This window comes from Elaeis guineensis, chromosome 3 (assembly GCF_000442705.2).
Source record: "Elaeis guineensis isolate ETL-2024a chromosome 3, EG11, whole genome shotgun sequence".
NCBI lineage: Eukaryota > Viridiplantae > Streptophyta > Magnoliopsida > Arecales > Arecaceae > Elaeis > Elaeis guineensis.
In genome coordinates, this window is record NC_025995.2 from 91,634,426 (window position 1) to 91,647,957 (window position 13,532).

Genomic DNA, 13,532 nt, shown 5'->3' on the forward strand with positions numbered 1-13,532 from the left:
CTTTATTTTACTACGGCAGGCGGCAATGGCTTATTCATTTCTATCCACCATTTGATCTCAAGGTATAGCATGTCATCTAAACCCAAAAACTTGAAAGGAAAAGACGTACGTGTGATTCACATCACCTTTATCTCTACTATATGTAAATATCTGTTTGGTACTCAGTGAATTTCTCCTTTGTTGCTTACACTTTTCAGGAAGCCAACTGGCTGACCTTATGCCTGGTCCTTGCAGCTCTTACAATAAATTTGAGTCTTCTTCAAATTTTTCTGCCAAATTTTTTGCAAGGATTGAGGTAGATGGTTTAGGTTGTTCAAAGAAAGAAAGAAAGGTAAGAAGGAGGAAAAAAAAATTACACTTCCTCTTTAATTTCAAAAGATAAGCTTTTTTTTTTTTTAATTTTTAAAATCTAAGATAATAAAGAATGTCACCAAGATCTAGATGACTATGTGATCAACTTCAGAGCATTGGCATCCAGAATTAGTGATGTCACCGATGCAACCAGTTTGGCATTCTCAAACAGATTTTACAAAAAGATGACAAACCCTATTTTTCATCAAACTTATTTTTAAACCTTTTATGACTCATCAATCCTAGCAAAATAGGTTTTACGGAGAATACTTAAATAACTATTTTTTATAAAATTTATTTATTTTGAGTCTTTGTAATTTGTTTTAGAAGAATTTATCAACTAGAAAACCCCTAAAAGTAGTCAACAAATATCACTATCTAATAAAATGTACATATGACATGAAATATGAAATACCAGAAGATAACATTCCAAATATAGCTAATCACGGTCCAAATGGCCTGCTTAGCTTGTCCCATCATGTCCCAAATTTAGTAGGCTGTGTGTGTATATGTGTGTTAATTATATTAACTAATTATGTTATAATAAAACAATAATATATTTTATAGTTAATAACCTAATTAGTCTATATTAATCTCACATATACTATTTAGATGTTATTTGGCATAGCACTACAAAACTATATTGCACTGATACTACAATAGAAGAGGGGGTGGAAATTGGGGATTGGTTCTTCACGATTGAGCTAGGCCAAGGCAAAAAGTAAGCCTGGTGTTTGGGCAGGGCTGGATGTGGACATAGGGTTGGGTCAAACTTCTAGTGTGGAGCCTGGTTTGGCCCAGTGCTGGTTCTGCTCCAACTCCAACCCATCATGGCAGGATTTCAAGCCAAATCAATCGTACCATCCACATTGATCAACGGGCTTTTGGAGAAAATTAAAGAGACACCCACCAGGTTTGGATCATTTATATTTAGACTTCAAATATTTTAAAAGCGTTAATTAGCCACTAAAATTTTAGTTTTGTTATACCATGGCCTAACCATCTATTTGCATCTTAACACTACTAATGAAATAAAAAAAAAAAAATAAAACTATCCTTCTTCAGAGGCATTCTGTTATTTATCTATCTGTACAAATATCAAAGTACTTCATTTTTTATTATCATCCAGATCTTAAAGCATCTAATTCTTTATAATTTATTTGCTGGTATAGATATTAAGATGCTTTGTCTCAATCATCCATCCGTATGCATAGATTTTAAAAACTTCTATTCTTTATCATCCATCAGTATGTATAGATCATAAAGCACTTCATTTATGATCCATTTATTTTCATAGATCTTAAAACATTTATTTTTTTATCATCTATTCACCGACACAAATCTTAAAGCATTCCGTCCTCTATCATCTATTCATTTTGCTTGAATCTTAAAGCACTTTATCTTCAATCATTCATCTGCTTGCACAAATATGAAAACACTCCATTTTTTATCATCTATCTAGTTGCACAAATCTCAAAGTGCTCCATCCCCTATCATTTATCTATTTATAAAGATCTCAAAGTACTTCATCTTATATTATCTATTCTCTATTATCTATCTATCCATATCAATTTTAAAGTACTCCATCCTCTATCATCTATTTTTTTGTACAGATCTTAAAGTATTCTATCATTTATCATCCACTTACATAAATCTCAAAGTGCTATATCCTCTATTATTCATCTATCTACATAAATTTTAAAGTACTTCATTTTTATCATATATTATCTTGCATAATCTCAAAGTACTCCATTCTCTATCATTCAAACTGGCATAAATTTTGAAATACTCAACCCTTTATTATTTATTTATTTATATAAATATCAAAATGATCGATCTTCAATTATCCATCCATTTGCATAGGTCTCGGAACAATCAATCTTCTATCATCCATCCACTTAAACAATTTTAAAATATTTCAATCATTTATTTTTTTAACAGATCTCAAAATACTTAATTTATTATTATTTTTATCTTTATATAAATTTTAAAATAGTTTGTTCTTCCTCATTTATCTATTTAGATAGGACTCAAAGTGCTTTTTTTTTTTTCTATTACTTTTAATTTCTGCCAAAATAAACCATCCAGTCCACACTCTCCGATCGGCCATCGCCCGAAAACAGCAAAAACCCGGAGGACGCGCCACAGTCCACCATCCCCTGCTATCCCGACACCAAACACGGAACACCGTATCCCAGATTCCCACCATTTCAGTGCTTGCCCACTGGATACAATATACGCGTCCGTTTTCCATTTGTAGTCACTCTGCTGTGTCCTGTTTTATCCAACTCAGCCCATCATATCCAGACTAGTTTCGATCAGCTATGTGTCATATAACAGCAAAGCAGTATTCAGAACCTAAGTGTCCCGCTTGTATTAATGTCAGATCCATTCTGTCCGACACGCGTCAGAGTTAAGACCGCAAGATACTTTTATTCTGTTTCCGAGGTAAACATGGGATCTGTTCGTTCATGGCCCCATTAAACGAGCCGCTAAATCTGGTGATCTCCCCTCTCGGTCGTATCGCCGCTCCGAACCCTGCATCCATTTTTTGGCACAAAAGCGCTCCTCCCTCCCCAATTTACTTAACCTCGTCCCTGCTCCGCCCGCTCTCTCCTTCTCCTCGCCCTCTCGACGGCCATGCAGACCATTCGCGTCCCCTCCATGGAAGGCCTCCGATTCTCCCCCTCGTTTCCGCCCCCCGCCGCTCCCTCCCGGCGCGGCCTCGTCCGCCGATCCATCCGGCGGCCGGCCGTCCGCGCCTCCGTCGCGGCGGCGCCTCGGAGGGAGACGGATCCGAGGAAGCGGGTGGTGATAACGGGGATGGGGCTGGTGTCGGTGTTCGGGAACGACGTCGATGTCTACTACGAGAAGCTGCTGGAAGGGGAGAGTGGGATCGGGCCGATCGACCGGTTCGACGCCTCTAAGTTCCCAACAAGGTTCGCCGGCCAGATTAGGGGGTTCTCGTCGGAGGGATACATCGACGGCAAGAACGACCGCAGGCTCGATGACTGCCTCCGGTACTGCCTCGTCAGTGGCAAGAAGGCGCTCGAGAGCACCGGGCTTGAGGTTGGGAGCAAGGCCCTCAGCAAGGTACCACATCCGTTATGTCTGATTGCAGTCTAATTTTTGTTTGATTCACTTGGAAGTGGTCTCGAGATCGAAAAAATGCAATATTTTTCATCAATTCTGAAGATCTTATGCACATTTTGTTGTCTTTCTATTCTAATATGATTCGAAGCTTTGCGTCCCACTGTGGATTATTTATCGATAACATGAAAGCTGATCAATGAGCTAGAGTTCATTTGTATGCTCTGTTATATGTTTATTGATGATTTCATGGGATTGGATCTTTGCTAATTTCTTACTGTCAAGATTTTTAATAGTTATCTTGTGTGGATTCTGCTCAACTTGCACCAGCAAGTCTTATATGTATCAAAGATGGTTTCAGAGGTAAAGGAATGAGAATTAATTGGAAAAATAACAAACTGATGCCGGAAGACGCCTATTTCTTATTCTTTGATGCAGAGTTACTTTTATTGCTATACAAAGAGAGCAGATCACTTTTCTGGGGTTTATCAGAGTAGCCATGGTTAGACTGTTTGGCATATGATCCGTAAACTTGAATGGTTATGTTGTTAAAGTTTTTTTTTTTTTTTTTGGGCTTTACATGATTGTCATACATGTAATGCAGTTGTGTAGGGAATGTATTGTAATGCATGCACGTTGTTCTCCTGCTTTGCAGTGTTGGAAACATGAAACTTTTGAAACATTGAGTGCCACCTGGGGGTGTTGGATGAAACATGCTTCAGTTAACCTCATGCAATGCACATGTGTCTTGTAGAAAGCGTTTTGGTGCCGGGGGGGGGGGGGGGGGTGCAGAAAAAGAAGTTGGGGCTGGAGAGCACTTGGAAGGTCATAATGAGAAAGGGGAGAGCAAAAAAATGGGAATGAGTCTATGGAGGAGACTGGTGCCTGGACTGATTCTAAAATCAATAGTGGGAACTGATAAGGGAGGTGGGAGTCGCTTAAGAAATTGTGATTATTGTGAACGAAAAAAAGGAAAGCAAAATACAATAAAAATCTAGCTAAGTGAGAGCATGCAGCTACAAAACCAAAAGTCTAGCTACAAAGAGCTTCTCTCGTTATGATAGTAGACATAAAGAGAAATAATGGTTACTAGCATATTTCTATATCTCATTATCAAATTACGTTTGATTGTTGAAGTATGAAATCCTGTAGTAGTAGCTTGATGTTTACCCAAGGAGTATTGTTTTGAAAACTGGTCACTATGCCTGTTGTAGCAATTCTGGTGCGAAGATGCTATGCTAAGTATTATAGCGATACCATAAGGTCTTTGGATGTGAAGCAGCTGATACTATTGGGTGAAGACCTGTTATAGCAGCTACCATGCTATGGGTTCAAAGTGGGCAATTTATTCTATTAAAAGGCTAGACGGGTTTCCAATGGATTGGCCACTAGTCAACTAGTCCAACATGTTCGGTTAAATCATGGGCCAGTCTAGCTATTTTATGCCCTAGTTGAATGGAGTGTGAGAGAGAAGAGAAGAAGTAAACCATCTTATATAATTGTTGACATTTTTCTTCTATGTTGATGTTATGTGATCTTAAACCTTTTTATTTTATGGTTGATGTTATGTAATTATGGACATCTTTATTTTATTAATGCTGTTATTATGTTTGATGGATGATGTTACTCATTAGCAAGGCCTGCCATCTTGATATGGATCCTGTATCAGTGCTATTTTATTATAGTGCCGGTATGCAGTTTGGTATGAGACGGTGAGGCATATCGATGGTCGGTACGGTACAAGATTGCATACCAGCTCAGTATTGGTACGATATGGTATTGATCGGTACGGTAAATCTTACTCATTAGATGGTAGACCTTTGCATTATGCGAATGTTGATATGATGTATTGATGTTTTATTTTTTTTCTTTATTTTTTTCTCCTTTTTTGTTGCATGAAGTTGATGGAAAGTATTCACTTTTGATACTTAGAAGAAATATTGATATATTTTAGCAGTCTTCTTTGGGTACAAAGCACCTGTTGTTTGTTATGAAATCCCCTAGCCACTACATGCCTGCAATCTGCTATTTAATGCATTGCCAACTGAGAAGATGTAAAATTTGGAAGTTATAGTGTGAATATAAGCATATCACAAATTTAGAAAATTGCAGCAATGTGCCTTAACTGGCTGGCAAGTGAGTTAGTAGGATTTTTCTATTCTGGAAAGATGAAGGCACCCTAGGGCAATAGTTTGGCACCAAATATATTGGAGAGATTGTGGTATCTTGGGGGTTCTAAAGCAGCAAGATCCAAAATTGATGTTAGTATATTGCATGGAAATTATACAGCTGATTGACAATCGAAGCAAAGATGTTGGACTAAGTCCTTTAGTCCACCAATGAAATTATAGATCAAATAAATTTATTGCTTGTTCATGAAGGAAATCTTCAGCTTCTTCCTATTTGATATGATAATTACTCGATCTAATTGCTTTTGTAGCAAATGCAGTCAGCTAACTTATGCGTAACCCAATGATCGTCATATTGATGCCACAGTATAAATTATAGAACTCCTGAAAATTGGTTCTTCAAGAAGGGAAGTTTTACCCATGCATATCCATTTACAAGCAGAAACCCACTTAGGGACTGTCTACAGGAGGACAGCAGGTATTTCCACATAAGGCAGCTTGGGACCCTGAAAATGTGCGATGGCGGAGTTTGCCCAACTAATTACACGACATATGGAAATTGTTTGGGTTGAACAAAAATTTGAGCATGACAGTATCCAAGTTGAGTTGTCTGTACAGTTGTATGGCAAAATATAATTTGCATTTGCACTTGACCTTGTATGTGGGTTTATGTTTAATGAGAGGATTATACATAATTAAAGTGGGCTGCCACTTTGTCCATGTGAGGGCTAAGAATGAAGATTAATACATGTATTATTTGTAGAATCAATACTTCATGAAAGTTCATGAATGCACCAACTGATTTCCTTTCGAGCTTCTTTAATGCCTAAAAACAAGCTTTTGGATAAAAGTTTAGAAAATTAATGCCCTGCCCTATTATTGATGATCTATTGTCAGATTAGGCTTAGCTTCCTGGACCACTTTTGCATTTTTTTCGATACACTCATTGTTATTTTGCCTGTTTATCAATAGGAAATTGCTGTATTTGTTTATCTGTTTAAACAGGAGGACTATGACATGTATTTTTTGATATTTGCCATCTACAAGCCTTATGCCTTCATTTACAAGATTACTGATACAGCTTTGCTGCTTGTAATTGTTTCTCTTCTTTGCAAGCCAATCTGCAGGCTCCATGTATAAAAATGAACTTGATTTCTTCAAATTAATTTCCAATCCCTCTCAACTTCTTGAGCAAGATAGCAGTATCAGTGGGCTGAACTGCTTTTTCCATGGTATAGTTGATGCTACATCATGAGTCTGACTCTATCCAGACTCTGCTTATCCCATTCTGTAATGCTTTGTCCAAGTTATCTCTGAATACCAAGAGATATTCTCTGAAGAACATCATGTTCTGAATGCCCAAATTGATTTGCCCATGTTATCCCCCATAGTAATTTCCAACCAGCATTGTAATCCTTATTTCTGAGGTGTGCTACTGCTATTTAATTTCTATAATTCCTTTCTTGATATTTCCATTCAACTAAAACTAGACACTGTTGGTCCCTCTCTTCCCTCCAGGTAGTGGACAACAACTCCCCTACTTGCATTAATTTGCACCTCACCATCTCTTTGGCTACTATATATGCTGTTACCAGGCCGACTGTATCGGGTGCAATAATAATCCATGTATCATGTCAATAGGACTTATGGAAATTAAGTTATTATGTCCACCCTCCACAAGTTTCAAGTTTAGTTTCTTATTGGAGCCTTATCTATTTCTTATCTTGTGTGCCACTGGACCAATATTGCTCTCCTTATACAGCTATAAACTTCTCCTAATTTATTGTTATTTTATTTATCCTTAGAACACTTAACAAAAAGGTCTCACTGAAGCACTTCTTTTTTACTTGACCTAAAATATTCATATAGTACCAAATCATATCAAGATATTTAACATGGAGAATGTATTCTATTTCCCTTTTATTATTTTTTTGAACCTTCTGTCTCTAATTATTTGGAATAACCATTGTGAACTTAGCATATATAAAAGAACCGTCTTCATTCATGAATATTGCTGAAATCCAGTATGAGCATGCAAAATGCTATTATCATGATAGAGTTCCTCATAGAATATTATCTCCATCCATATCTATATAGCATCTCAGCTCTTATTTACTGGTTCTTTGTTGGCATTTTTCCGTCGACATGCTAGAATACTAACATGCTTGTGGATTTTTTCTTTTCCAACTTATTCTTGATTAGTATTTAAACTTGCTCAATATATTTACAAGAATGCTTTATGGGTAAGCAAATCTCAAAATTTATACAAGTACAAACTTGAAGATGACACATTGAGCGAAGGCTTGCACTTGTGTGAGAAATGTCTGAGTGGCCAACTTTTAGCCCAAAACAGGGAAGATGAACTGTTATATTAAATGCCTCTCACATACATATGCAAAACGTGGATAAAAGTTTATTACAAGTGACCGGAAAGTAAACAAGGAAAAGAAGCTAAACAACACCAAATAGCAATTGTAACAAGCCATAAGACTGCACAAGTAATGACAAACAGCATCACCAAAGTGCATAAAGAACTCAGAACAAGGTCCAGTGCAGATCATGAAGTTCCATGCCAATCAGGTAGAAACACAAAAACAAGAGACTATGCCTAATTTGCTGTACCCTCTTAAGAAGCAGGTCTTTAAGTTTCCAGAAACCACTAAAATATCCCATTTAACCCATCGGTCCTGGGCATAAGTTACCAAATCATTTCATATACGCTGATGCCAATATGTCATCTAAATTGTTTCACAAGAATGCAACAAAACTACATTCAGCAGTTTAGCAAGTTAAAAGGATTCTTCTGTCACATATTTCCTGGTGGATAAATTATAGGAAGGTGCTTCCATCATTAATATTGCAGTGAAATCTTAAATATTTTACATCTGAAAAAAGTCTGAACGTACATTGTATCTGTAATACAGTGTTCATGCTACACTTTGCATATCATTTTTTACTAATTTTTCATCTATATATCTCATGATATGCCCAGATTTTAATATTTTTTTTGGGACTTAATATATTTATATATTTTCTGATTATAATATTCTGCTAGCAGATTGACAAGGTACGAGCTGGTGTACTTGTGGGGACGGGCATGGGTGGCCTTACAGTGTTTTCTGATGGTGTCCAGGCTCTCATAGAGAAAGGCTACAGGAAAATAACTCCATTTTTTATTCCTTATGCCATAACAAACATGGGCTCAGCCCTGCTGGCAATGGATATTGGCTTCATGGGTGCAAACTATTCAATTTCAACTGCCTGTGCTACTTCGAATTATTGTTTCTATGCTGCTGCCAACCATATTCGTCGTGGTGAGGCCGATGTAATGATTGCTGGTGGTACAGAAGCTGCAATTATTCCTATTGGTATTGGAGGTTTTGTAGCATGTAGAGCATTGTCACAGAGAAATGACGAGCCCAAAACTGCATCAAGGCCATGGGACAAAGGTAGAGATGGCTTTGTTATGGGAGAAGGTGCTGGAGTGTTGGTATGCATGACTGAGCCTTTAGCTTTTCATACTCTTCTGAGTTGCATACAAAATCCATGGTTCTCTCTTAGTATGTAGGCAATTAGTCTCCATAGTATATTTTTTTGTTAGCAAATTATTCATAGAACAAGGTTGATATTCATAAGCATTGTGCAAAAATCCATAGTTCTCTCTTATTATATGGGTAGTTCTCGTCAATAGATTTTTTTTTTTTTTTTTGAGCAAATTATTCATAAGATGTGATTGATATTCAGTAGCATTATAAAATTCATGGTTCATTAGGTTGGATCTGATTGTTAGATAATATTGTGATGTTTTTAAATAACTTTTTGTCGGCACTTGCTTGAGAAGCTTTTTTTTTTAATGCCATCGTATCCATTCTATACTTTGGCTTTTCTTTGAAATTGCCTGCCAGCCTTTCCACTTTCATCTGCACTCGGGACTGGTAGTTAGGCTTTACACTCTGGCTAGTAAGCAGTAAGCTGTGAAATATTCTAAATCTTCTTAGTATCTCCTTTGCTTTGCCTTGCATAACCTTCATTTTCGCAAGTTTCTGGATTATATGACTGGTTTTAACTATCAATGATTAATTTTAAAATTTAGATGCTGGTTCATCAGGGCAGGGGCCAAATGGATAACATTATAGAGGTTAACATCCTTTAATTAAGGCATGCACGTCTGTATTGTATGATCCATTTACTTACGTATATGTATTATCCATATATATACATATATGAAGACTATGTAGTTGACCATTGAGACCGCATTATGGTTTTACCAAAGGTCACAAGCTGTTATACAAATTTTCTAGCACAACATTCTACACTCTCCTCAAATTCTAGAAGGATTATATACCAAATGCTTGCCATAAGAGAGATAAACCACCATTATATATCCATCCATGCGGAAGGGATATAAGAGAGATAGCTAGGCGGCAAAGGTGTGAGTGAGCTTTTACTATTTTTCTTTTATGGAGATCTATGGAGTATTATCTTCTTAAAGTCATCATATGTACATATCTTTACTTGAGCTCTATGAATTTTTAAATTTATTGACATGGTATTGGACATAACCTTTATAACTTTGAAGATTCTATATCGACACCTGTGAAGCATGGACAAGGACATGGGATAATACACATGATATGGATGCACTGATACCACAAGCCTTGAAAAAGTAGGATATGCCATGAACACACACACACACACACACACACACACATACACACATGTGCATGTGCATGTGCGTATTTATGTATGTATGTATGTGCATGCATATGTATGTGTACTTTATTGATATATGCATGAATATACAGAAATATATATGCATATGTATGTATGCAAAAAAAAAAAAAATCATAAAGCATAATAGGTCATGAAAATAATGTAGTCTATACTTTAGAGTTTAGACAGTAGCATTGCTCATGATTTTAATAAAATCATAGAGCTAAATCCATATCTTACATTTTTAATGTTAATGCCATAAAACATTTATTATTAAGAGGTTTAGCAGTAAAAAAAAAAAAAAAGCAAATGCCATCCCCCTCATATTTAGAGGTATTGGAAAAGTATCTCTAGTGTATCCACGAAGTGTCCAGGATCTTTTTAATTTTAAGGAATAGGAATATAGGATTCTTCACACATGCATTAAACATGTGCTACAGAAGTACCAAGAAGTATCAACTATCCAAAATGTATCCGATATGGGCAAGGCATGTGATTTGAAGTATTCATGCATCTTAGGTTGACACCAAGCCCGCCAAGTGCCCATGGGACCCTTCATGGAAGTGAACACATCTAACTCCGATGGATTGTTCAACTACCTTGGTCAGACATGCTAACTAGATCTCTCTTTAAGACCAGTTACTTTGAATGATGCCTTACATATTGTTTTCCTGTGGTATCTTATGTTATATACTGTTCCCCAAAAGGTTTTGGAGAGTCTGGAACATGCAATGAAACGTGGTGCACCTATTATTGCTGAGTACCTGGGAGGTGCTGTTAACTGTGATGCTTATCATATGACGGATCCTAGAGCTGATGGGCTTGGCGTTTCATCTTGTATCCAAAAAAGTCTTGAAGATGCTGGTGTTGCACCAGAGGAGGTTAGTTGATTTGCTTTTCAGTATATGTAGTTAGAATACGCATCGAACATCTTTGCCTTCCTATATAGGTCTTATAGAATCTCACAGTTCATTTGTAATCAGTATTTATATTTGTGTTGTTAATTCATTAAAAATGAATTTATGCGTGGTTTATCCATCTTAGTATCAACAGATGGACATTTCTGTTACAGAGTAGTCCCTAGAGTCCTTATTTGGTTTATCATTTTTTTTCTTTCATGAGTTTGTTCTGTAATCCTATCAGTTGTTTTGATGCACTTTTTTCTTTCCTGCTTTTCATTCGAAAGGACTTGTGGTGTTGTCTGATATTGGTCTACTACTCCATAGTCAAATTTGAATATGCAAGCGTCTCTATAAAACCTTTTTGAGCAGAAAGCTAATATTGTCAGCAGTCCTTATGAGGATTCAGGACAGCAATGCATGAATTGACCCTTATCTGAGAGGGAAAAAAAAAAGTTCATTGGTAGTACAATGATACTTGGGTTAATTTCCATTTACAATGTGAAGACTGAGGCATCTGCTGCCTATTAAGAACTATTCAGGCAATTATGGTCAAACTACTGAAATACCTTTGAATTTCTATGCTTAAGGCTGGATAATGTCTTGCTTTCAGGTTAACTATATCAATGCCCATGCAACTTCCACACTTGCTGGTGACCTAGCTGAGGTAAATGCCATTAAACAGGTGTTCAAGAACCCATCACACATCAAGATCAATGCAACCAAGGTTATCTCACTCTTCATCTTCGGAATCTTGCATCTATTCCATCTTCCATTTTTCTCATGCTTCTCTGATGTGTTTTCTTTCGGCAGTCTATGATAGGGCACTGCCTTGGTGCAGCTGGGGGTTTAGAAGCGATTGCAACAGTGAAAGCCATAACTACTGGGTGGCTGCATCCAACAATCAACCAATTTGTGAGTATATATACTTTACACTGGAACACTATAAAAACTAAGGCTATGTCAGGCTAGTAATGTAAAATCCTTTTATGTTCTGATTGTTTACATATCAATTTCAAATCCTCACTGGCAAAGCTTTCTTGATTTTCCTATAGTCTGAGATGAGCATTGATTATTACAGTGACATGTTTGTCGAGGTGGAGCTGTGTCTCTTGCAAAATGCATATTATTCAGTTACTATAACCAACACAAACATGTAAAACAAATAGAAGGAAAAATATTATCAAAGGGTCATCATTAGCACATTGTACATTGCATAAATGCTTGTATGTGCATGTGCTCAAAGATTAATTGATCCATGATGTTTGAAAGAGACGAAGACATGAAATCAAATTGAATGGATCTTGGGGGCAAAGTAATTCATGTTTTCATCCGCCTTTGCAAATATGTTAACACTGGGCTAGTTTGAAAGTCAAAAAGGAAACATAAGACAGCTGCTTCAGCAAATACAGTAGGTACTAGTATATGGCAGACATGAAAACAAATAAATTCCATCCCTTGTACCCAAAGCATAAATTAAGAATATTTTATTAGCGTCTCTGATTAGCTCTTGCTTCTGTGCCTTGGCTGCAGAATCCGGAGCCTGCAGTTGAATTTGATACAGTGGCAAATAAAAAGCAGCAACATGAGGTGAATGTTGGTGAGTTGCTATAGCCTCTGATTCCCCTCCCCCCCCCCCCCCCAACCTGCGTCTCTCTCTCTCTCTCTTTCTCTGTGTGCGCGTGCCCCCCCTTCTCTCTCGTATTTTAACTGCAAACTTTGCTATGCAGCCATTTCTAATTCATTTGGATTTGGAGGACACAACTCGGTGGTGGTGTTTGCGCCTTTTAAGCCATGATCCATCATAGTTTGCCTTTGGCATTCTGTTTCAACTACAGAATTTTCCACATTGAGGGGGAAAAGAATTTAGTTATTTCAAGTAGGCATTTTCCATTTTACTGAAGCAAGTTTTGACAACAAAAGCTTTTAATTATGTGGGAGTGGTAGCGTTAGGTGGTTTAATGCGGCGGCTTCGGTCATTTTAAGTTTAGGAAGAGCATTCATACTGCGGGCCCCCTGTGATTGAACTCTGAGAGATGTTGTGTCTTTAACATTGATTAGTTTTTCCACAAAAAGAAGTGCTTAGTTTTATTAATTAATTTCTTTGAAGTAGAATTATTTCCATTCTACTTATCTATTGATCTGGTGTCCTTAAAGAATTTTGAGCTTGCAATCTTGAATTACATGAAGCCCTGTTTGAAAACGATCATGCTGTACAATTTTCTTTTTGGGTTTTCAAAAACAGAAATAGAAAACAAAAGCAATGCCAAACCGGTCTTAAGCTTTTTTATTTGCGCTTTTGAATTGGTCTATTCAAATGATCTTCCACATATAAAGTTTTAATTGTGGG

At 36.9% G+C, this 13,532-nt stretch overlaps 1 protein-coding gene across 1 annotated transcript; it reads left to right on the plus strand.

The window, feature by feature from the left end:
- The first annotated feature begins 2,860 nt into the window (after window positions 1-2,860).
- Window positions 2,861-13,277, plus strand: LOC105042029 (3-oxoacyl-[acyl-carrier-protein] synthase I, chloroplastic). The gene is made up of 7 exons (XM_010919134.4): window positions 2,861-3,444; window positions 8,629-9,060; window positions 10,991-11,164; window positions 11,796-11,909; window positions 11,996-12,097; window positions 12,716-12,782; window positions 12,913-13,277. Exons 1-7 carry the CDS (start codon window positions 2,992-2,994, stop codon window positions 12,978-12,980), a joined length of 1,410 nt encoding a protein of 469 aa, XP_010917436.1. The 5' UTR covers window positions 2,861-2,991; the 3' UTR covers window positions 12,981-13,277.
- Window positions 13,278-13,532: the final 255 nt, after the last annotated feature.